This window comes from Lycium barbarum, chromosome 8 (genome assembly GCF_019175385.1).
Source record: "Lycium barbarum isolate Lr01 chromosome 8, ASM1917538v2, whole genome shotgun sequence".
Taxonomy (NCBI): domain Eukaryota; kingdom Viridiplantae; phylum Streptophyta; class Magnoliopsida; order Solanales; family Solanaceae; genus Lycium; species Lycium barbarum.
In genome coordinates this window covers 94,890,780-94,913,618 of record NC_083344.1, presented here as the reverse complement: position 1 = coordinate 94,913,618, position 22,839 = coordinate 94,890,780, and the positions used below count along the sequence as shown (strand labels likewise).

At 35.2% G+C, this 22,839-nt stretch overlaps 1 protein-coding gene and 1 long non-coding RNA gene across 2 annotated transcripts; both read left to right on the top strand.

Annotated features, from left to right (window-relative positions):
* The first annotated feature begins 5,807 nt into the window (after window positions 1-5,807).
* LOC132605151 (uncharacterized) lies at window positions 5,808-6,691 on the top strand. Its single transcript, XR_009569061.1, has 2 exons — window positions 5,808-6,274; window positions 6,375-6,691. It is a non-coding gene; the product is annotated as an uncharacterized LOC132605151 (long non-coding RNA).
* Window positions 6,692-16,509: 9,818 nt separating this feature from the next.
* LOC132606334 (ALA-interacting subunit 5-like) lies at window positions 16,510-21,558 on the top strand. Its single transcript, XM_060319791.1, has 8 exons — window positions 16,510-16,740; window positions 18,224-18,282; window positions 18,389-18,463; window positions 18,559-18,693; window positions 18,805-18,875; window positions 19,527-19,827; window positions 19,918-20,207; window positions 21,076-21,558. Exons 1-8 carry the CDS (start codon window positions 16,692-16,694, stop codon window positions 21,128-21,130), a joined length of 1,035 nt encoding a protein of 344 aa, XP_060175774.1. The 5' UTR covers window positions 16,510-16,691; the 3' UTR covers window positions 21,131-21,558.
* The last annotated feature ends 1,281 nt before the right edge of the window (window positions 21,559-22,839 follow it).

Genomic DNA, 22,839 nt, shown 5'->3' with positions numbered 1-22,839 from the left:
GTCTTTTGTGTAATCCGCATTTTTTTTTAATGTAATATGTATTTTGTATTGTTTGGAAACTTGTTGTCTTTATGTTTAAATATTATATCTGAATGTAGAAATATAAATATTTTATTTAACAATAATTCATCCAATACAAGAGGTTTATACTAATTCAAAAATAATTCATTCCATTAAATTATACTACTAATTCAAAGCAATACAATACTAAATTACAATAACAATACAATCTTCAAGTTCTAGAGGCTCTATTACTTCGAGACGTGCTTGTACCACCACGGCCTTGTTGCCCACACGAACGCTTGTCATGGCCATATTGCTTACATGTAGAGCACTTGCGAGAGTAAGTTCTTTCACTAACATCCATTTGATTGGGTCTATGACTCCGTGAGCTAATGCCCAATTTCTTGATGTAATCCTTGTTAGCAACCATCGAAAATGGCTCGTTTGGCCAATAAGATTCATTACCAAGTGGGTGGAATTGGCTGGAATATGCTTTAAGGTAACTGTGGACCTTGTATTCCCCCGCCACATAACTTGTTACCGTTTTTGCCGTTCTCTCGAAGCACTTTACAGCATGAGAACACGGCATGTGGTACGTTTTCCACTTACCACAAGTGCATGTTCTTGTTGCCTCATAAACGGTATCCACGTTTCCACCCTTACTGTTGTAATAACCCATCCTAACTTCATACATTTGTTGAATGGGGTCATACTCGGTCATTTGGTGAAGCTCACATTTTTTTCTATAATGCTCCATCTTTTTGAAGGGCTTTGACATCCATGTCCCGCCTTCGGCTAATATCGCTCTGGCCTGCCTTGTCCTAACCACAAATCGCTGCACAACCTGCTTGAAAGTTATTCTCTCCATTGCAGTGACAGGTAGTCCCCGAGCAGATTTCAGCAAGCCATTGAAAGACTCTGAGCTGTTTGTTGCGAGCATGCCCCATCTTTTGCCTCCATTAGCATGAAGCGTCCATTTTTCAATTTTGAGCTTCTTTAACCAAACGTATGCGGGTTCACTAACTGCCATGATCAGATCCATTTTTGCAGACTATTTTCTTTGTTGATGATCCATCGCAGCCACATCAATTTGTTTAGAGTGCCACAGTGAAACTTGGATTGTAAATTTGCCTTCAAGTGCCTTAAGCAATAGCGATAGTAAACAAGGGGAGGCTGCCACCCCAGAAAATTATCCATATTTTGCAATATGCCTTTATGACGATCAGACAGCACGCATATGCTCGTACGATCCTTAATAACATAAGTCTTCAAATGTGTCAAAAAGATCCCTCATGTGTCGTTGCTCTCGTTAGCGGAAATTGCGAAAGCAAGAGGGAATATTGACCCATTGGCATCCATTCCTACTGCAATTAGGAGTTTGATGTCATATGCATCATATACATGCGTGCCATCTATGGATATCACTGGTCGGCAGTGAGCAAACCCATCAATACATGGTTTGAATGTCCAAAATACGAAGTTGGAAATTTTACCCGGTATAAGCCGCACTCTACTACAGTACCAGTATTAAAATGTTGTAGAGCCGCCATATATCTTGGAAACGATTGAAAAGAGGTGTGCCAATTTCCAAAGATCATCTCAAAAGCGCGTCGACGCCTGAAAAATCCCTTTCTTTTGCTTATAGTTTTACCATATACGGTTTGAACGTTTCTAATGCAATCTTTGATGGGGATCCTGTACAAGTTTAAACAAACAACATTTAGTAATGATCTTTTAATTGATATAAGACATATAATGTACTAGGTAGGATAAGTTACCTTGGCGTTTCGGCAACGTCTTTAAGTAACACTTGAGCAATTATGTTTGTATCTAAATTATAATGATCTGCTCGATTGTCTTCCATATCACAAATGTGGTTTTGGCAGAATTTTGTGATAGCCCACATACCATCAGGTTTAATAATTTCCCTAAGCAATCACTGACAGCCTTGATACCTCATCTACAAACTAGCCTCCATATGTTTGTGTTTGACCAATCAACCTTAAACTCCCTAATTTTTTTAAAACAATAAATTTTTATAGCCCGTTGCAACGCCCTTTTGGATGCGAACATCATTCCTACTGCAAGGTAGCATTGATCTCTGTTGAGATCCTTTGGTTCAATCCGGGTTTTTTAGCGACTATGATCATCTTCTCTTGTGAAGACAAATGCATCATCACGACCTTGCAGGCTGTCAAGATAAGGAATATTGTTAGAATGCCACTGAATTGGGCTTTCAGAAGTTGGGTTTTCCGCCATCGGTGGTGGTACTTGGTGGTGCATTGGTTCTTGTTGGTTTTGGCTTTGAGAAATATTGTTGGTCATACCAACTTGAACATCATCATCATCTTCATCATCGGTTACCTCTAAATTATTAGCTATTTCATCGTCATCACTTGATGATGACTCATAATAATTTGGAAAATCTTTATTATCAAGTGCATTCTTCCTCCTACATGAAAAGTAACATATTTGAAATACCAACATCATATATATATGTATATAAATATATATGTACATATATATATATGTATATAAATATATATGTACATATATATGTATATATATATTTATATACATATATATGTATATGTATATTTATATACATATATATGTATATGTATATACAGATTATTTAATATCAAGGTGATGAACTTACTGATGTTGATAAGCATTGTCATGGTGTGGAGAATGATCAACTCCACCGAACTGAGAGGATTGACCAACATCCATATTTGGTACCACTGGCGAGTTTTGAGAATTACTCCTATAAAGATTTTAAAAGGTTATTTACCAATTCATACAACAAACACGTGCTACCACACACAATAATAATATAAAAACGCATATTTACCAATTTTCATTTTAAGCTTGATTAAATTGCTGGCTTAGATTTTCCAGCGGCACTTGACCACTCAAAATGTCTCCATAAGAACTAAAGTCCCCATAAGTGTTACCATGAATAGACTGGACTTGAGGGACTTCTTCTCGAGGTATCTTTTCAACATACATCTCAAGAACATTAATGGATACTAAATCACTATATTCTTCCGGCGATCCCAAATAATCACTCAAAGATTCATCATTGTTGATATTGTGCATGCCATAACGCACTACACCGTTTGATATTGTTTGTGGATATCTGCCTGTTATTGAGATTTCAAACTCAGTGGGTGTAGTTTTCATTCTTTTGTGCATATAACTGACTAGTATTTCATAATTTAAAGTTGTTGGAAATTTAACATGGGCTTTTGGTCTGATACTCTAATGAACGGAGTAATTGTACTCAACAATATCTCCATCCCAAAATAGTGAAACCTTAACAGTTGAAGCATTTTGAGACATTTTTTCTATAACTTTGATTTTTTTTTTCAATGACTTGTAAGACTTAGACTTATGAAATTGATGAGTTTTTCACTCGTCCAACATTCATGTTAAATAGATTCCTGAAATTGTCATGCGTGGTATGTTGTCAAATCATCACTTACATTGCGCATTAAAATGGTGCGCAATACACGTGAGAGTCATATTAAAACGGTCAAATAATGCAACATTGTATTGTCAAATCAAGCCTTTGTGTCATAGATTCCTGAAATTTTCATGCGTGGTGTGTTGTCAAATCATTACTTACATTGCGCATTAAAATGGTGCGCAATAGAAGTGAGAGTCATATTAAAACGGTCAAATAATGCAGCATTGTATTGTCAAATCAAGCCTTTATGTGTCATAGATTCCTGAAATTGTCATGCGTGGTGTGTTGTCAAATCAACACTTACATTGCGTATTAAAATGGTGCGCAATACAAGTGAGAGTCATATTAAAACTGTCAAATAATGCAACATTGTATTGTCAAATTAAGCTTTTATGTGTCATAGATTCCTGAAATTATCAAGCGTAGTGTGTTGTCAAATCAACACTTATATTGTGCATTAAAATAGTGCGCAATACAAGTTAGAGTCATATTAAAACGGTCAAATAATGAAGTACTATATATAACATGATTGACAATTTCAGGAAGCATTCGCATTAAAACGAGTTATCATGTCATTCTACACTCAATTTGGTAATCTTGATTCTATTACATCTTTTACCCCAGGAACATATTCGAAGCAATGGGTAGGACATGGGAACTAGATGCTGGTTTTCAATACTCAAATAACCCTAACAACATATTCAACCGAGAATACAATAATAAAATGAGAGAGAGGAGTGGGATTGACGTGTTAGGGAGGCTGCAACACTGGAGCAAAAGTTAGCGTCAGTACGGCTTAAACGCCTAAAGAAACATGCTATGTCAATGCCTCGTGGAACTCCACAAGAGTTTAATTTTGCTCTTAACCATTTTCGCGAAGAAAACAATCGGATGCAAATACATTACCTTAGGGTAGAATATGGTGTACATGGTAGCACAAGATTTAGATCCAAGTGGGATTCGGACTGTGAGATGTCTGATGAAGATTAATATTTTTTTTATATAAAATAAGTAAGTAGGGTCATAAAGACCCCCTCCCCTCCCAACTAGGGGTACATGGGGGTTTGCAACTATATAAGTAGCCCTTTCTTTTGTTATTAGACTACAACGTATTCAATGTCGAGTAGTAGAAACGCAACTCGGTCTTTACTTCTTCCAAAAGAACCAAATAGCAGTGATGATGAGAGTTCAAATCATAGCAGTTTTTCGAGTGATAACAGTGATTTCAAACTAGACGAGCTAAATCCCCACCTTATTATAGAGCGTAATGATGATTTCTGCAGTGTGAAATATTCAAATCGGCGAGAATATTATTGCGGTTTACGCCGAGAATGGTCACATCGGCTTGCCGAATCAGAACGTCTTGTTCGTAACTTGAAAAATCTCAATGCTCCAATCCCAACAAGGTACTCAATAACCATGCCTCGAATAGGTCCAGAAACTTGCGAGCTTGCCGTACAAAGGATTAGAATAGAAAACAACAGAATGCTGGCAAGACGTTGTAGATTTTACATGCCAAAGTTGGCCGAAGAACAAGCATCATCAACCGATAGAGAACTAACATCTACTGAAAAAAGATGTGTCTTAGGAAACCGCCAGTATTTTTCTGAGGACGATATTGAGGACTTCTATTCTGATGAAGATTGGGGTTATTTAAGTTCTTTTAAATTTCTGACTCATGCGGTTAATTTGTATTGTTAGTTTATGATGAAGTCATCAATAAGAAAAAAATTAGTAAGTTTTAAATTTGCTTTGATTGTTTAAGTCTATTATTAATTTATAGAGTTAATAATACATAAAAAGTTCAACAATTGATAATTTAAAGAAAAAACTAAAATAAATTAGTACATAAAGGGTGCAGATTACATTATAGATGAAAGGGTGCAACTAGTAAAAACAAAATACATAGGAATATTAAACTTAATAAACAAAATACATAGCAATAATAAACAACAACTAGATAGCACAAATAATCTTCAGGCACTTTACAATGCCAAAAACGACGACCCGGATTATCTGGGTCCTTGATAATTTTAGCTTACAATAATAACCGCATTCACAAACATCGGGTTCTATAGCAAAGTTTGAGGTTTGGGAGCTTTAAGAAATGTTTTTGGGGTGCAAAAGTGTGTTGAAAGGGTGAAAATGGAGGAAATGAAGGAGAAAAGTTTGCTAAAAATTGGCTAAGTGTTTTAGGGTTTTTATGGAGGTCTATTACGTACAGATTTTTTTTTTTTTTTTTTTGGTGTTAGTTTAGTTTTGATTTTTTTAGACTAAAAAAGTCGCGGATTCACCAAACTTCCCCTTGTACTGTAGACGTTTAGACCCATAATATAACTTTCCTTTAGGCCATTAAAGGAAAGAGAATTGAAGAAATTGCACGTTCACCCTTCAAATGGGCTGACCTTTAATTTTTGCCTTCAAATGTTGTGGTCTTTACTTTTGCCCTTTAGCAATCGAAAGGAGGGCACAACTGGTCTAATGTTATGAAAATATACGCTTACATCCCGCGAAAAAATTATTTGTTATGACTCATGAGGATCAAAAATTAAAGACCGACACTAAATAAGGGTGCCGATGGCTGGACCAAGTAATCTAACGAAATAAAGCCCATAGCTTAAAAACAACAACACTCTTTTGTGTTTCATGAAGGTCAACAGAATTCCCATAAACTGTTAAAAAAATAAAAAAGGAGAAGAAGAAGGAAATTGTTAAAGCTTGTGGAAGGACAGGAGGAAGAGGGATGAAGATATTTGGGAAGCACATATTTCCAAGACAGATTGTACTTTTCGCTTCTGGGTATGCATTTCTTACTCTTTCTATATATGCATGTTAAATGTTGATCTCATTATTCACTTGTTAGTATTTCTGTTTGTTTTTGTGTCAATTATGAAAATAGGGTGTTTTTCTTGGGTTCAACAACATATGATGTACACAGATCCATAAAGAACAATGAAACACCACCTTCTGAGGAGCAAATCCAAGCACTTGAAGATTACTTGAATTCTGTTCGTCGCCCTTCTTAGGCTGCTCTATGTTACCGGTCCATAATAGGCCACGTATCTTAGTTTAAGTCTCTTTCAATTAAGTTTGCAAATATATCTAGTACTTATCTACTAATACATGTACCTAATAATCATGACACTATATGTTGTAATTTAACTTTGTGTTTTGATTTTCCTTATGGTATGAGCGTTGCTTATTTTTACAAACAAATGGTGTCAGCGTAATTTATATTTTACTGTTTATAGGAAGAGAAAACAGCTTCAGAGTAATTATATTTTTATGTTGATAATTGGGATGAAGTTGAGTCAGTTATTCAAGTACGAATTTATTCACCGGGAAAAGATGAGATTTTGCAGGATAGACTAAAATTATATGAAAGTTGACTCGAAAATTTTACCGTCTATTAGAATTCATATAGATTTAGGGTTTGTTTGGTAAGACAAAAAATATTTTCCTATTTTCTCTTCTTTGGTTGCACTTAAGATCTTGGAAAATTGTTTCTTCAAAATAGGAGAAAATATTTTCCATAAAAAAAATTGACGAAAAACATTTTCCGGATTAATAAAACCAGATCAATGCATTTTCTCAACCCCCCCCCCCCCCCCCCCCAACACACCCCGCACCCACCAACCCCAAACCATCCACCCCACCCCATCCCAACCCACCACCCCGCCCATCCCTACCTTTTACCACCCTCCCCCTATTGAATTTTTTTTTCATATATTTTATTTTACTTTTATTCTTAACCCCCAACCCCTACTCTACCACCCCCACACCACACAACCCTCCCCTCCATTTTTTTTTTTATAAAAAAGTTTTAATTTCTTTTGGTATTTTAACCCCCCGGGAAGGCCTACCCCTTCTTCCAAACTTTATTCCCCACCACCAAAAGTTGCACTCTGAATTCAAAAGTTTCATAGTGATTTTTCTTTGAGTATATGCAAATACTCTTAAAAATGGCATGTTTTAACTTGCGTACCAAACATAAGAAAATGAGTAGAAAAACCACTTACTTTCCGAAAAAATATTTTCTTTGAAAAACATTTTTCGTCATACCAAAAATAAGGCGCAATGACAATGATATTAGTTAAAATCAAATTTTAATCGTATTAGAACGATTACTTGAAGTCTAATGTTAGCTAGATCGAAGTTTTTAAGCTTGTTTGGTGTGCGGAATGGGAATTGGGATAGACAAATATAGGTTGGGATTAGCTATCCCACCTTCTATATGAGATAATTCTACCATATTAGCATATCTCATATATAGGATTGTTACCCCATCTCACCAAATAAATGCGGACAAAAATAATTCCGTAATCCGATTGCTATCCCATCCTGCATACTAAACAACCCCTATAGACTTATAGATTTATAGTTATGATACATCTATAAGTCTACAATAATCACACATCAATCACAAATTAAGTTGGGGTATTGTAATACATAATTTATATGGCAATTAAAAAAAGTCAGTGGCCTGAATAGTCACTCAACTTATGTTAATTGGTCATCATAGTCATCAATTTTGTTGTCTTTTAAAAGTCACTCAATTTTATCTAGTTAGCTTCCATGATCATTTTATCAGAAAATACAATTTTTGGTTCTTATTTAATGACGTGACAACTGTAAATTTTGTCGGAAAAAATATTTTAAAATTAAAATTAATGTTTAGATTTATTTAGGACCAACCCACCCTAAATGGGTTGATTATATAATAGATGGCTTTAAACTTTAATACTCCCTCTGGTCCAAAATAATTGAAGATTTAGCCTCTAAGTTGGTCCAAAATAATTGAGCTTTAGTCTATCAAGAAGGTATTTTATTCTTTTTCCAAATTTACCCTTGACCCATTATTAATTTAATGAACAAATTTAAAGCTTGTTATAGTTTCAAAGTCCCTCTTAATTAAGGGTATTTTAGTCAATATAACTTTTTATTTTTAGGAGTAAGTGAATTCCTTAATCCATGTGCTCAAGTCTAAAACCTCAATTATTTTGAACTGGAGAGAGTAGCACTTAGCTAAAAGAAACCCAGTGGTTAGCCAGAAACTTTAATAGACCATCTTTTCTCATTTAAACTTAGTAATAATTGTCCTCAAAAACTACAAACATCTTAATTATATGGAAAGATAACATATAAATGGAGTAAATATTCAATGAAGAGAGAATGTATCCTAAAACATAAATAGGGTAAAATAGTTAAAAGCTCCTCATAAGTACTTCTTCTATCCATTTTTACTTATCACTTATTGACTTTGACACGTTTATTAAGGAGTCAAAAATATAATGATAATTTTACTATATCACCCTTAATTATGTAATTTAATGATTGAAATCAATAAAACATACTTTAAAAGTTATGTCGCCACTAAGAATTTCTTGAACTTGTCAACTCAATAATTAATAATAAGGGTAAAATAGGTATGAAATGGTTAATTACCTCTTGATTTTTCAAGCTGAACAAGTAAAAATGGACAATTATTTTTAATATATAGGACAAATCAAAATGGACGGAGAGAGTACTTCCTCCGTCCCAAAATAATTTATATCCCCCCGATTAATACTTCCCCTCCTAATTTAACTCCAACAAGCGACACTTATTTTGGGACTCCATTAAAAAGCGACACTAACTCGAGTCATTTACATTTGCACCCTGTATTTATATCAACGACAAAGGGTCATATATACCTCTGTACTATCCCGAAATAGTTGTGCGTATTCTCCGTTTGCTTTTTCGATGATATATACCCCTGTCGTTAGCGTTTTGGTCATATATACTCCCGCGTCTAATGGCCCATTTAACGGGGACACGTGGCACGATCTCAACGTGTTACACCCCAGATTTTTTTGCACGTTAAAGTCGTATCATGAGTTAGTCGACGCAAGTTCAAAAGAAATTATGTTGAGGATAAAAGGGATTGATTTTATTAATAAAAATGGTTACAAGAGTCTATAAATAATATTAGTAAGTGGCGGAAGATTTGGAGGGTGAATGAATCAAAGAAGCATGAGTTTCGTCAAAAGTCGGCAAGTTAGGAATACGATAACTTGTACTTTTGGGTGAGATTAGGAATGCTCCACATGCTAAGCAAGTAATGACATGAAGTATTTGAATTGTATAATGGTCTTTTGTTATGTTTGGAAGTCAAACGAGTTGTAATACGAAAGTCGACAAAAGGCATCGCAAGTTAAGTTTGTAAATTTCACTGAAATTTGAGTCAGATGTCTCGGAGCTTTTCTCTCAATATACTTAGAGTTATGGAGTGATCCACCTACCAAATCGAAAGTCTATGAGTCTAGTTTCCAGAAAATTTTACTGTTCATCGATATGACATCGGAGTAGAGAGAAATTCACATTTTTGTCTAAGGACGTAAACTGCTGCGCGAACAGTGGACGTAGTCGGTGGTCAAAGTTGTCCTTGTATATATATTCACCCTTTCCACGACTTGTCTCTTATTTTTCCTCTTCCTAAGACCTGCAAACCCTAGAATTCATCCTTAAATACTTCCCCATCAAACACAAGATAATCAAAGGGCAAATTATACAGGTCTAACACAAGGAGTAAGGTAGTGATTTTCGAATCGATAAATTCTCGCTAATTCGATCTTTGGAAGGAAACTTCATCAAGAAGCAATTTATAGTTTGGAGTGATTTGCATAGTTTGATGTCACGACCCAGCTAGGGGCCGCGACGGGTACCCGGGGCTAACCACCGAGCACCGCTCGTTCTATGACTTATCCTACTAATTTAATGCTCTTTTAATCAATTTATATTCAAATCATAAAGAAGTCATCTTTCGTTTGAAACATAAATACTTTTATAGACATAAGCCTTTAGGCTATCAAAATAATATGCATGTATATATATATGTATCTACATAATGGAAACCTCGGGAGACCACATAACCCACACTGCGTATCTACAAGCCTCTACTGGAGTGCTAGACATAAAGGCGGGATAAGACCCGTCATGCCCAAAATACATATACATAGATATATACACAAAAGTATAAACACGATTAGCACCTCCGGAATAATGGAGTGCCCTGAAAATCTGCTGATAGCTCCTATAGGTCTGCGCCGTCTCTCTGTCTACCTGTGGGCATGAACACAGCGTCCAAAGAAAACGGACGTCAGTACGAATATTGTACTGAGTATGTAAGGCATAACAATGTAAATACGTCAATGAGATAAAGGAAACATTAATAAGGAGCAACTGTATATGACTGTCACGTATAGAAGAAATAGCACATGCTGACTTACTTCATATCCATCATCATATCATATATTGCTGCGGAACGTGCAGTCCGGTCCATACATCATCATATATAAATATATTGCCGCGGAACGAACGGCCCGATCCATATATCATCATATATTAATATATTGCCGCGGAACGTACGACCCGATCCATATATAATACAGTATGTTAGTGCCGAGGAACGTACGGTCCGATCCATATATAACATAATATGTTAGTGCCGAGGAACGCACGGCCCGATCCATCACCCATATATCCCGCGTCCGGGATGATATCATAAGATACCAGCTGATCGGGTGGCTATGCGTCTATAGCGCCTCACCTTTCCCCATGTCCCCTATGTACATATACATATCATATACACATATAATATACGTAGCATGCATGAGAGCCCAAGGAAAGTTATGTTTCTATTGGAGTGACGTAAGGTCGGTAACCTCCGATTATATTATGGAATAATTGTCATAACTTTGTCTCACCTTGAAGGAACAACTATTATAAGGTGAGACTATCAATGAAGGATAGCATTAGGAGAACATAGAATAAAGTTATAAATCTCATAAGGCGTCAATTCATATACTTTGGAATCTTTAAAATAGTCATCATCCGTGAATAAAATTGAGAAGTCAAGAAATAGCTCAACATTCTTATATCGTCATTGAAATCATAACTTGGAACCTTTAAACATGAACTCATTCTCATCGTAGTCATCATAGAAAAATATTCTCATCTTTGGCATCGTTGTAATCATGATAAAAATATGTCCATCATTGTCGTCATAAGAGCTTACAAAATCGTAAACCTTTGTTTTGGAACGATGCAGGCATTTGGAAAACATTTACGGGTTATCAAGAAAGGAATCATGCCTTGGAATCATAAACTTCTAACTTTTGAAAACAAGAAAGTTATGGAAGCATTTATGAAGTCGTAACCTGGGAATCATGCCTTTGAAGAAAGGGGCGAGCCTTAACATACCTTTGTCGTTAACTATGCTATCGTTCGCTTGATTTCCTTTGATGTCACGTCTCTACCTTCAAGAGAGAATTCGCACTATCGTTAGTCAATCGACGAGAAGAACGCGCTACTATTTCTAGGGAAAATTGGGCAGTGTTTCCTTTGTTTCTACTACTTTTCCCATGATTCATTTCAACTACCAAACATTCATAACAACACTCACAACATCGTATCAACAATCGTCATTTATTTACATTTACCACATTCCACCATTTTTCTCCAATCTCTCCACATTTATGGGTTCTAGCTCATCATCAAATTTTCTCATACATCACACCTATTTCATAGTCTACACGTCATTTATAACATAATTATATTCCCAACTCATCAACATTCATGATTCAATCCAACTATCATTCAACTATGGCACTATTCACATTTTATGACCCATTTACTACACTCTTCTATAATCCAAGTGTTTCAATGTATAAATACTTCAATCATCATGAGAAAGTCATAAAACTTACCTTAGATGATGGATGAACAAGTCTTGAATGGAGTTACTCCTCTAGCACCAAAAACCTTACTTCACTTCCCTTGGGTTTTCTTGAATTAGATGAACTTTGGCTAGGTTTCATACACTTGGGTTCATGGATTTGGTGTTATTGATCATGGATTTCCCTTGAATTCTCTTGTGGATGGATGTTAGAGAAGGTTCTAGAGGTTTTCTTGGCCAAAAATGAAGAAAAAATATGGTTTTGAACGAGTTGGGTATATTTAAAATGGTCCAGAAAATTCTGGACCGACACGACATGCGACACGCTTTGTGAAACGCAAAACATGACATGCGGAACGCATCTTGGGTCGCAAAGCTTGCCAGCTTACCAACTCTCACTGGCACACTTTGCGGTTGAACTGCGGAGCCGCATGTCATACTTGCGAGCCGCATGTCGCGCCGCAATGTGATATTTCGCCCCGAACTATCTGTCGTAAAATAGATATAACTTTTGATCCCGATATGCTGTGGGGGCCCACGACATATGGTTGGAAATATATTTCAATTATCGACAACTTTCATCCTGTGGTGTTTTTCCCAAATTCCAACTTTATAATAGTGTTTTGGCCCCTCCAAATCAGATCATCCGAAAATGTTTCCTTAAATCGCCCTTTTGGGATGGCTTATGCCCATATTTGGCTTATGGATCCTTCTCGAAACTTACTTAGAACTTCATTACCAATATAAGGGACATTATAAATCTTCTCCAAAATGTCATTAAGCCATCATTAATTCGATACTCGTAATTCTTGCCCGACACACAACATATACCTTGCTTTCCTTAACAACTTTCGCCTCCTACCTCAAATGTCTTTGAAATCTCATTTAGAATCATTAAATATTATTTCTTACTTATCAAAACATCGTATGCACCATGCCCTTTGTCAGTCAATTCACTGTGTATGAATGAAAAATTTTCTGAGGTGTAACATTTGAGGTATGTTTTGATCCCTTTCTCCTCTTCTTAAGCTTTATAAGTGTTTAAACCTAAGAAAATGGAGGGAAAATCCCATATGAATAAGTTATGGTTAAAACTTGAAGCTTCCATGGACATGGCTAACTTGTTGAGCTATTTGTGTTGGGTTTGTTGTATTGTTTGGAGTCATGATGGTATGGATTGAATCATGGTAGTAAGTAGGAGTATAAAAGTAGGTTTTTGGTAGTGTTTTACAAGAAGCTACACTACAAAAGAGCTTACAAGCTCGTGCCTACGAATTGCTCGATAAAATGCCTAAATGAAGATTTTTATTGGCTATATGCTCAAAGTTGATCTCGAATTGTTCTTATCTTGTAGGAAGTCAGTTATAAAGCGTTCGAGGACTCGGGAAACATATATAACTCCATCAGCGAGGTATGTAGGACTTTCTATTCTCTTTTGTGGCAGACTAGAACCCGACGAACGTTTCATTGATACATTCATTCCGTGAAAACATAAGTCGATCATGTTCTTATACTTGAGCAGCCCTCTACTTCATACATGACTTATATTAAAGTACTGCCCATATTTCCATGTTTCTTTGGTTATTGATTGAACCATTATCGTAAAACTTGAGTCGGCCATATCCCGAAATGGTTAAGCTTACCTCTTCTCTGAAATAGCTTGTATTAAAATGTATTCTCGCATCCTTATCTTTCTTGTCCATCACTTAAAGATGACGGACCTTCCATAGATATAAGTTTCCACTAAACATGAGATGAATACGCTTCCTTGTGATGGACTAATCTTTATTTCATATATGATTGCATCAAATGCCTTTCATGCTTCCATATCTCTTTTGGCCACCGAATTGGAATGTTTCCGCTAAGCTTGTATTGATCATATACCATCCGAACGAGTTGGACTCTATTTCATGTGTAACTCATACCAAATATCTTACATGTTCTCCATGTTGTCTCTTGAATTGAAAGGTAAAGAACGTAGCGACAATAACGATAGTCGGAGGGTAACGACGATAGGTCACTCTGACTCTTTTTATGATATCTCTTCTGAGGTCACTCTTGCATTGCACTTATATAAATGTATTTATTTTCATTATCGAGCCGCGCTATAGTCGGCCGGGTAGGCACCTATATGTGCACCTAGACATGTTTCTTTCTTTACCGAGCTGTGTTGTAGGCGGCTGGGTAGGCACGTAGCTGTGCACCTAGATGTATTTCTTTCTTTACCGAGCCGTGTTGTAGGCGGACGGGTAGACACGTAGCTGTGCATTGCCACTGATCAGTTGGGCAAAGATGATGTTATGATGATGAGCTCACCCCACAGTGGGATTTATTATTGTTATATGCCTCAACAGTGAGGAATGATTTTACGAGCATACAGTTATATTCCTGTCATGGTTATGGTCGCCCTCAGTGGCCTAGTTCAGAGTATCAGGTTGCCTCTATATCTCCCTCTTGTTATTTATATCTCTTATGCTTATGTTATGTTTATGCTTACCGCCTTACATACTCGGTACATCTTTCGTACTGACGCATTTTGTGCGCTCCGATCATGCCCACAGGTACGGTAGATGAATTAGTGTACCTTTCTCAGTAGGATACCAGAGTTCAGCAGGGATGTTTGCACTCCATTCTCCGGAGTTGCTGGTCAGGTCATTAAATAGGATGCATGCATGTGTATATATATATATATATATTACGAGTATGGCTATGGGTACGTCGGGGCCACTGTCCCGACCAGTTGATGCATATTGGTACTCTTAAAGGCTTACAGACTATCAGTCAGTGTACAGGTATTTTGTTTGGCCTTGCCGGCCTTCTGACTAGTTGTTTTTCTTGGTTGTGGCCTTGTCGGCCCTAGTTATGCATATATGTGTTGTTGGACCTTTTTTGCTTGCAGGTTGTCATGATATACTTCTTACAATTGTTATTCAACGACCTTGTCGGCCTATGATTCGTGTTACAGAGTTCAGATATCACAGTTGGTTCGCTCGGCCCTTCCGATGCCGGGTGCCGGTCAGACCCCCCAAGGTGGGGTGTGACACAACGGCTCCAACCATTTTCTTTTTTATTTAATCTAATTTATCATTAAAAAATTGTTTTAAACTGGAAAGGGCCTATTTCTTAAAACTGTGGCTATTTCTGAAATTCAAAATGTGGGTTTCTTCTTCTTCTCCAACTAATTTGCAGCTGAAATTCACCCCAAAACCTACCAAATTCTTCACCAAATTATCCCTAATTTCAGATATCAACTCTTCAAGATTTAACTAATCTTTTGCAATAACATTCACTCTAAACAAAGCTCATTTGAAGAAATCCAAAACTTGAACTTGAAGCTTCAAGCTTCATTAATGGCTGTCCATGAAGTTTCTGTTTTTTCTTCATGTTCCAGCTACCCAAGACAAGCTTTAATCACAATTTTTAGATTCAATTATCAATACACAATTCGTTCCAACAAATTTTTTGCCATTTTGATTTTTTTTGGGCCACCATTTTGTTGACTATGTTGAGAATGGACTGAACCTTGTCGGGTTGATGAGATTGGGCAGATTTCAAAGTGGGTTTAATTTTGGATCCATGAATATACCATTGCAGTCGTCGGATGCTGGTGGTGGAGGTTCGCCGGAGATTAGACTTTCTAATTTTCATTTTTTTTGTTTTGTTTTGTGTTTGGTAAATTAGATTAAATAAAAAAGAAAATGGTTGGAGCCGTTGAGATAGTGCCACGTGTCCCTGTTAAATGGGTCGTTAGATGCGGGGGTATATATGACCAAAACGCTAACGGCAGGGGTATATATCATCGAAAAAGCAAACGGGGGACACACACAACTATTTCGGAATAGTACAGGGGTATATATGACCCTTTGCCGTTATATTAAATCAATCAATATAAAATATATTGCATTACATATATTTATTACTTAATTATGATGAAGTGGTGTATGCTTTTTCTTTAATCTTTATGTTTAAAATTAAATTAAGTACTTACTCCCTCCGTCCTAATTTATGTGATATAGTTTGATTAGACACAAATTTTAAGAAACAAAAGAAGATTTTTAAACCTTGTGGTATAAAACAAGTCATAAATATTTGCGTGATCGTAAATCATTTCATTAAGGGTAAAAAGGGATATTTTAATTAAAAATTCTAAATATAGAAATGTATCATTTTTTTTTGCGCATCAAGTTGGGACTGAGGGAATATTTAATTATGTGAAGTGGTATATGTTTTTACTTTAATATTATCTTTAAAATTAAATGAAGTACTTACTGGATTTGGTATAAACGTGGGAGTTGGGGGATGGAAGGCAGCGACTTTCACGTACCCGTTTTTGCCATGCAACCTTATTGCGCCTTTTCGCTATTTCTTTCTCAAACAGAAAATAAAAGGGAGAAGAAAAGAAAATTCTTGTCCCAATTTACCCTTTTTTTCTCCTTTCTTGAAAAATATTCACAATTATAGATTAAATACTTGTTTCTTCTCTGTAGATTGAGGGTAAAAATGGGTGAAGGAACCTCATCTGCTTCAAAGAAATCAAGAAAACCCGATTGTAATTAATACTTCCTTTTCTTCTTTAATTTTTTTTTAAAACTTTTTTTGTTCTGAATCTCTGCATGCAAGAATGTGTTTTGAAGGGTCGTTTTCTTTTTTATTTTTTTTATTTTTTTTTGTAACAATTTTGATTGGTAGAAAACAAGAAAAGGGAAAATGTATTCTCCTTTGTATGGTCTGGCAATTCAAGAATTGTGATCTTTTGTAATTTCTCTTTGTTTCTCCTTTCCTATTTTATAATTTAAGCATATTCGAGAAGTAGCGATTTTGGGTTATTTATAAAATTCAATTTACTACTTGAATTACTGAGATGTAGAGATCTTATATATGGGGTATTTAGATTGTTTTATCAGTTGTTCTTAATGAAGCCTATTTAGTTAATTTAACTGTGGAATTAATTGTAGTAGCGGGATAGAGATGCACTGCAAAAATCATTAATACACAATTCTTTTGATATTTGATTAAATGAGTGAAATTAACATATTTATCGAGGATGCTAATTATATTCCAGACTCCAAATCATGCAACTAACTGCCTTATGCTTTTAAAATATTTCTGCTTGCACTATAAAGTTCCTAAAACGAAAGTGTGTGTGTAAAAAGGCTAATTCTGTTTGCCTTTTTAATTGTTGAAGTGTTTTTTATTGGGGGAGGCTAGTCATTGAGTTTTGGTGTCTTTTAAACATACCAAAATTACTCCTAAAACTTATGGTCTTAAACACGTCATGACATTTCTATGCCTGTAAAAGTAAATGATTCAGGGGTAAAATAGAAAGTTTAAAGTTAAGAGTTCAAATATAGAAATATATCATTCTCTTTTTAACAACTAAAGGATTCTCTTTTTAACAACTAAAGGAAAGAGTATCATATAAAATGAAATAAAAGGGGAAAAATAGTTTCTTAATTTCTGAATCACATCATTGTGTTTCTCAATGTCCAGCGTGTAGCTGGCCATCTTTTAAGCCGAGGGTCTATCGGAAACAACCTCTCTACCCCACACAGGTAGAGGTAGCTTGCCGAGATAGCAGCTTGTATTTAATTGTTGATAATAGAGCTTAAAGTGAAATGGAATAACCAGGAGTATGGTCCGACTCTAAAGTTTCCATAACTAAAATGTACTGAGGTGCATTTCAAACTAAAATCATGTCAGTTTTCCTTGCTTAATAACGGCTATACCCAAACAATTACTTCCTTTTATTGCATTATTTCAATTTATGGTCTCTCATCTTGCAGATGGTTAATTAACCGGATTATGATCTGGCTTTACATCTTATCAGAATGTTTATTCTGTATTATAAATAACGGGCTGATTGAATCTCTGATGATGCATAGGGATGATGCTACTACAAGTCTTTCACATAATCATTGAAATCTAAGTTGAAAGACTTGTATATGCCAGCTTAATTAGATTTCTGCTTTATATATTTTCAGTTTTATTTACAGACAATAACCAAATTTAGATGGCATATTTTTGTGCTGTAGATTCGAGGTTTACCCAGCAAGAGCTTCCTGCTTGCAAGCCAATTTTAACTCCACAATGGGTACCACATTCACATAATCATTTGACATAACTTCTTTTGACAAGGCTTCTTTAAGTCTTTGCTTTAATAATGGCTTGTTGAATATATTCTCACTCTCTGAATTCAGGTTGTCACGACATTTATCTTCCTTGGAATCGTCTTCATTCCCATAGGCCTTGCCTCATTGTCTGCATCAGAAAAAGTACTCGAATATCCATCTATTCTTTATGGTTTTCGGGAGTTTCTTTTTCACCTTCTAATGGTATTTGACATGAAATATCTTTCGTTTGTATGCAGGTTGTGGAAATTGTAGATCGTTACGATGATGATTGCGTTCCTTCAAATTATACGGATAAACAACTTGTATATCATGATAGCATTTCATTTATCCAAAATAATAAAACAAACAAGACCTGTATCAAAACTTTGACAGTTAGTCCCCTGTTCCAAATATGTTGCCTTTTTTTTTTTTTTTTTTTTTTTTTTTTTTTTTTTTTTTTCTCTGTTCCAAATTTTAACATTGCATTTGCTGAATGTTTTTAGGTTCCTAAGAAAATGAAGCATCCGATCTATGTTTATTATCAGCTTGATAACTTCTACCAGAATCATCGCCGGTATGTCCAAGATTTTGTTTGATTTAAGTTAAAGCTTTGTTACATTTTATGAGTATTTGGGATTTTCTTCTGAAGCTAGGAAGATTTATTATATGCTAATCATCATTGGGGCACAGGCTTCTTGTGCCATAATTTTTTCATTAATAAGCCATAAAACTTTCTACATGAACTATATAAAGTAAAAACATACGTACATAAAGTTGAAACTAACAATAAAAATGAAATGGGAAACAGATAACAAATCAAGAAGTTAAAGATGACATCTTTTTATACAATTGAGGAAGTTATGGAAAAGTCACTAATATGTAATTAACTGAAGGATTATAACTTTTAAGTCGTTACTAACCAGAATTTAGATCTTTGCCGATGGAAAATTTTGGAATGGCATGACGACATACACCAACGAAAAATATAGTGTAGAACTTACTCTTCCCTAATATGTTGATGTATAATGATTGAGATGAAAATAAATAGATATATGTGAAAGTCGCCTGTTTTTCCTTTTCTTACTCTCTAATTTTTTCCCTTGAGATCTTTATAACAGATAGACTTTTTCATCGAGAGTGGACATATTTGAAGGAGAATCACCTTATTTTTCCAGTAAATGATATTCACTTAACTGGTATTGACAGCTTACTATGTTTTTCACAGATATGTAAAAAGCAGAAATGACGAGCAATTGCGCGACCCAAATTTTAAGGGTGATTTGAAAAAGACTTGTGCTCCTGAAGACATGAACGGAAATCAGCCCGTGATTCCCTGTGGCCTCATTGCTTGGAGTTTGTTTAATGATACGTATCGTTTTTCAATTAAGGACAAACCTTTACAAATCAATAGGAAGAACATTTCATGGCCAAGTGATAGAAAGCACAAATTTGGATCAAAAGTTTACCCTAAAAATTTTCAGAAAGGAAGTTTAATTGGGGGTGGAACTCTTAATGAGAGCATACCTGTTAGTACAGACTCACTTTTCTCATCTAATCATTATTCCGTTTTCCATGTTTCATCATTATCTTGACTATTTCGGGGATTATACATGCAGATGAGTGAGCAAGAGGATCTTCAAATTTGGATGCGAACTGCGGCATTACCACAATTCAGAAAGTTATACGGGAAGCTGGAGTTTGACCTTGAAGCTAATGAGAAGATAACTGTAGTAATACAAAATAATTATAACACATATACGTTTGAAGGTAAAAAGTCTCTGGTTCTTTCAACCACAACATGGATTGGCGGAAAGAATAACTTCCTAGGCATTGCATACCTGACCGTTGGTGGAATTTGCTTATTCGTGGCAATAACTTTCATACTTATGTATGTCATCAAACCAAGGTAAGAAAGTACTCAATACTGTCTTCCTGTTTTGATTCCTTAATCCAATATGCCTGTTATATATATGTATCTGCAGCGAAACATATATTTTTTTTCTCTCTTTTCGACTAGTTAAGCTGCTACGAATAGATTTGCTGGATAACATGCTTACAGTTTCAATTGTTTGAAGTGCTATAAAGAAAAGAAAACTTTATGTTGCATTTAAGAATCGACAAGAGCTCAAGGTCTATAAATCTCACTTTTATGATAGCTTAATACTCATTTATCGCACTAGCCACCAGGTGCACGTTGCTATTTTTCAGATGAGATCTGGGATAATGTAAATTTTCTTGCATTTAAATTAAGAATTTCAAGGAACCAATATTTATATGCTTCTGCCTTTCAGTTCCTCCCAGTTCCTTCTATATATGTATTTCAGTTTCCCTCCTTTTAATAAAAGCCAGAATTAGCAGTGACAATCGAGTCAAAGAACTTGTGAACTTGGAATTTCTTCAGCAGTTGATACAATGCAAGCTAGTAGCTAAATTCCTTTTCATTTGCCTAGAAAGCTTTTCAGAAATTATAAACGACTAAATGTGTTTGTAATCGGCATGGTTCTAAAAGCAGCTTTAAAAAGCTTCTTCGAAAATGCGAGTCTTGGTTTTGTGTTTGTTGATGGTCCTTTTTATTTTGATTTAGGGAGGCAAATGAGAGATGTTTCTTTGATACAATTAATTGGATAGGCAAAATTGAAATTGATGTCAGATTTAATACATACTGGCGTGTGTTGTACCCGCCCATGTATTATAAATGACTATGTCTCTAACATGTGTGAAAAGGCACCTATAAGTATACCATTGATGATTATTCTGGAATTGTGACCGTGCAGGCCATTTGGTGATCCAGCCTATTTGTCATGGAACTTGAATCCTACAGGGAACTGAGGATGTTTGTATCATCGATCCGTCATGCTCTTCTCTCCAAAATTTTCCTGCTGAAGAGTTTTAGCTGGTTTAGTCGTTAACGCTAACTATATCTGTGTTATATTGGATACTTGCAAGTTCTGGACCAGTGATTTAGGCATTCAAGTCTATTGTCATTTCACTATACATATGCTGCCAAGTCTGTTGCTTTGCAGCTTCATTCTTTGATTACTACATTTGTTGTGGTGGGACAATCTTTCTAGACCACTGAATTGTACCAAAACAGAACACTTGTGGTATGCTGTTTTTATTTACTGATCAGAATAGGACTGAGCACTGAAATTTATTGTTATATTTGAACAGACTACACTTGTATTAATTAGAAACAGAGAAAACATGTAGTTACACTCTGATTATATATGGTCTGAATTATTCTGTAGCCGAGCAAAGATGTCTATGCTATTCTTAAAATTTAGAAAATAGATGGACATATCAAATTGTGACAAAAAAGTAGTAGAAAATAATCACATTGCAAGGGAAAATTAATCACTGTAGCACATTCAGGATAAATGCTTATGATCCCTTCTCCCTGTATTTTCATATTGATATTTTTATAATATATATATATATATATGTGCAAAATAGAAGCGTTAATAATACCTATGGAATCTTTTTGAAATATATGTATAATTTCCAGAAGGAAATATAAGCTTCAAGTATCTGCTAGGACCAATTGGGGCTGAGAGAAAGCTCCATCATAGCATGAACAAGCAGAACTACGAAAAGAATATTATTTTTTGGCTATAAAAATGTGACTATATATTTCTTTCAAGTTATAAGAGCTGATGTGACACGATATGCTGGTCAAGTGATAAGTGGGTATAATGCAAGACACGTGTCTTGCATTCACTGATTTAGCGTAAACACCGAATTCAGGTAAATTTTTTCCCTAATGAAAAAAAAAAAAACACACACACACACTTTCCAGACAAGATAATGTATGTACGAAAGTGTGGGGCAATGTTGATTCTTGAAGAATATATTATGTTCCAGATACAGTGTACACACATCAGATCAATCTGCATTAATTTTCTTTCAGGAAGTTCTAAATATATCAAGTACATTCTCACAAGTCACAAGTGTAATAAAAAGGATTTATAGAAACTCTTACAAGTTACAAAGAATACGTGATTGAGTAAGGTTAGCTGATTTTGAAATGAAGAAATTTCAACTAATAGGTTATCCAAAACTGCAAGACAATGACTCCAAGCCTACTAAATTAAGATTGATAATTGACCATCTCGAACAAGTATAAGTATCTGGATTATCTTCTCCAAGTTTGGTTTTAGGCTATCCTTTTTCCAAACGTCACGTTAAGAAAGCTTACCCGAGTCGGCATGCAGTTAAATACTTTAAATATAAAAAAAACTCTCACCACTATCTTTTTTTTTTTTCAGAAAAAAAGAAGAAGAAGTTATTAGTGAGAGTTTTTCATACATAATAGGTGTGCATTCAATTCTCACTGTGTGTCTTATGTGTTTTCCCTTCTCTTTCCCTGATCCTTAATATAATAATATATAAAAAAGAAATACGGAGAAAATATCACATCTGCAAAAAAATATTAAACAAATTTGTGATTGCAATATTGCGTGCTAAATTAGTTTTGGATACATACCTTAGAAGACATACATGCTTTACTATATAGCATTCTTTGGGTTTTAGTGAAGCAA

Bases quoted from the DNA above. Each gene is read 5' to 3' on its own strand.
- LOC132606334 (XM_060319791.1), top strand. From the start codon at position 16,692: ATGGGTGAAGGAACCTCATCTGCTTCAAAGAAATCAAGAAAACCCGAT. The intron at 18,876-19,526 runs GTATGTCCAAGA...TGTTTTTCACAG, and splicing joins TTCTACCAGAATCATCGCCG to ATATGTAAAAAGCAGAAATG. The intron at 19,828-19,917 runs GTTAGTACAGAC...TTATACATGCAG, and splicing joins CTCTTAATGAGAGCATACCT to ATGAGTGAGCAAGAGGATCT.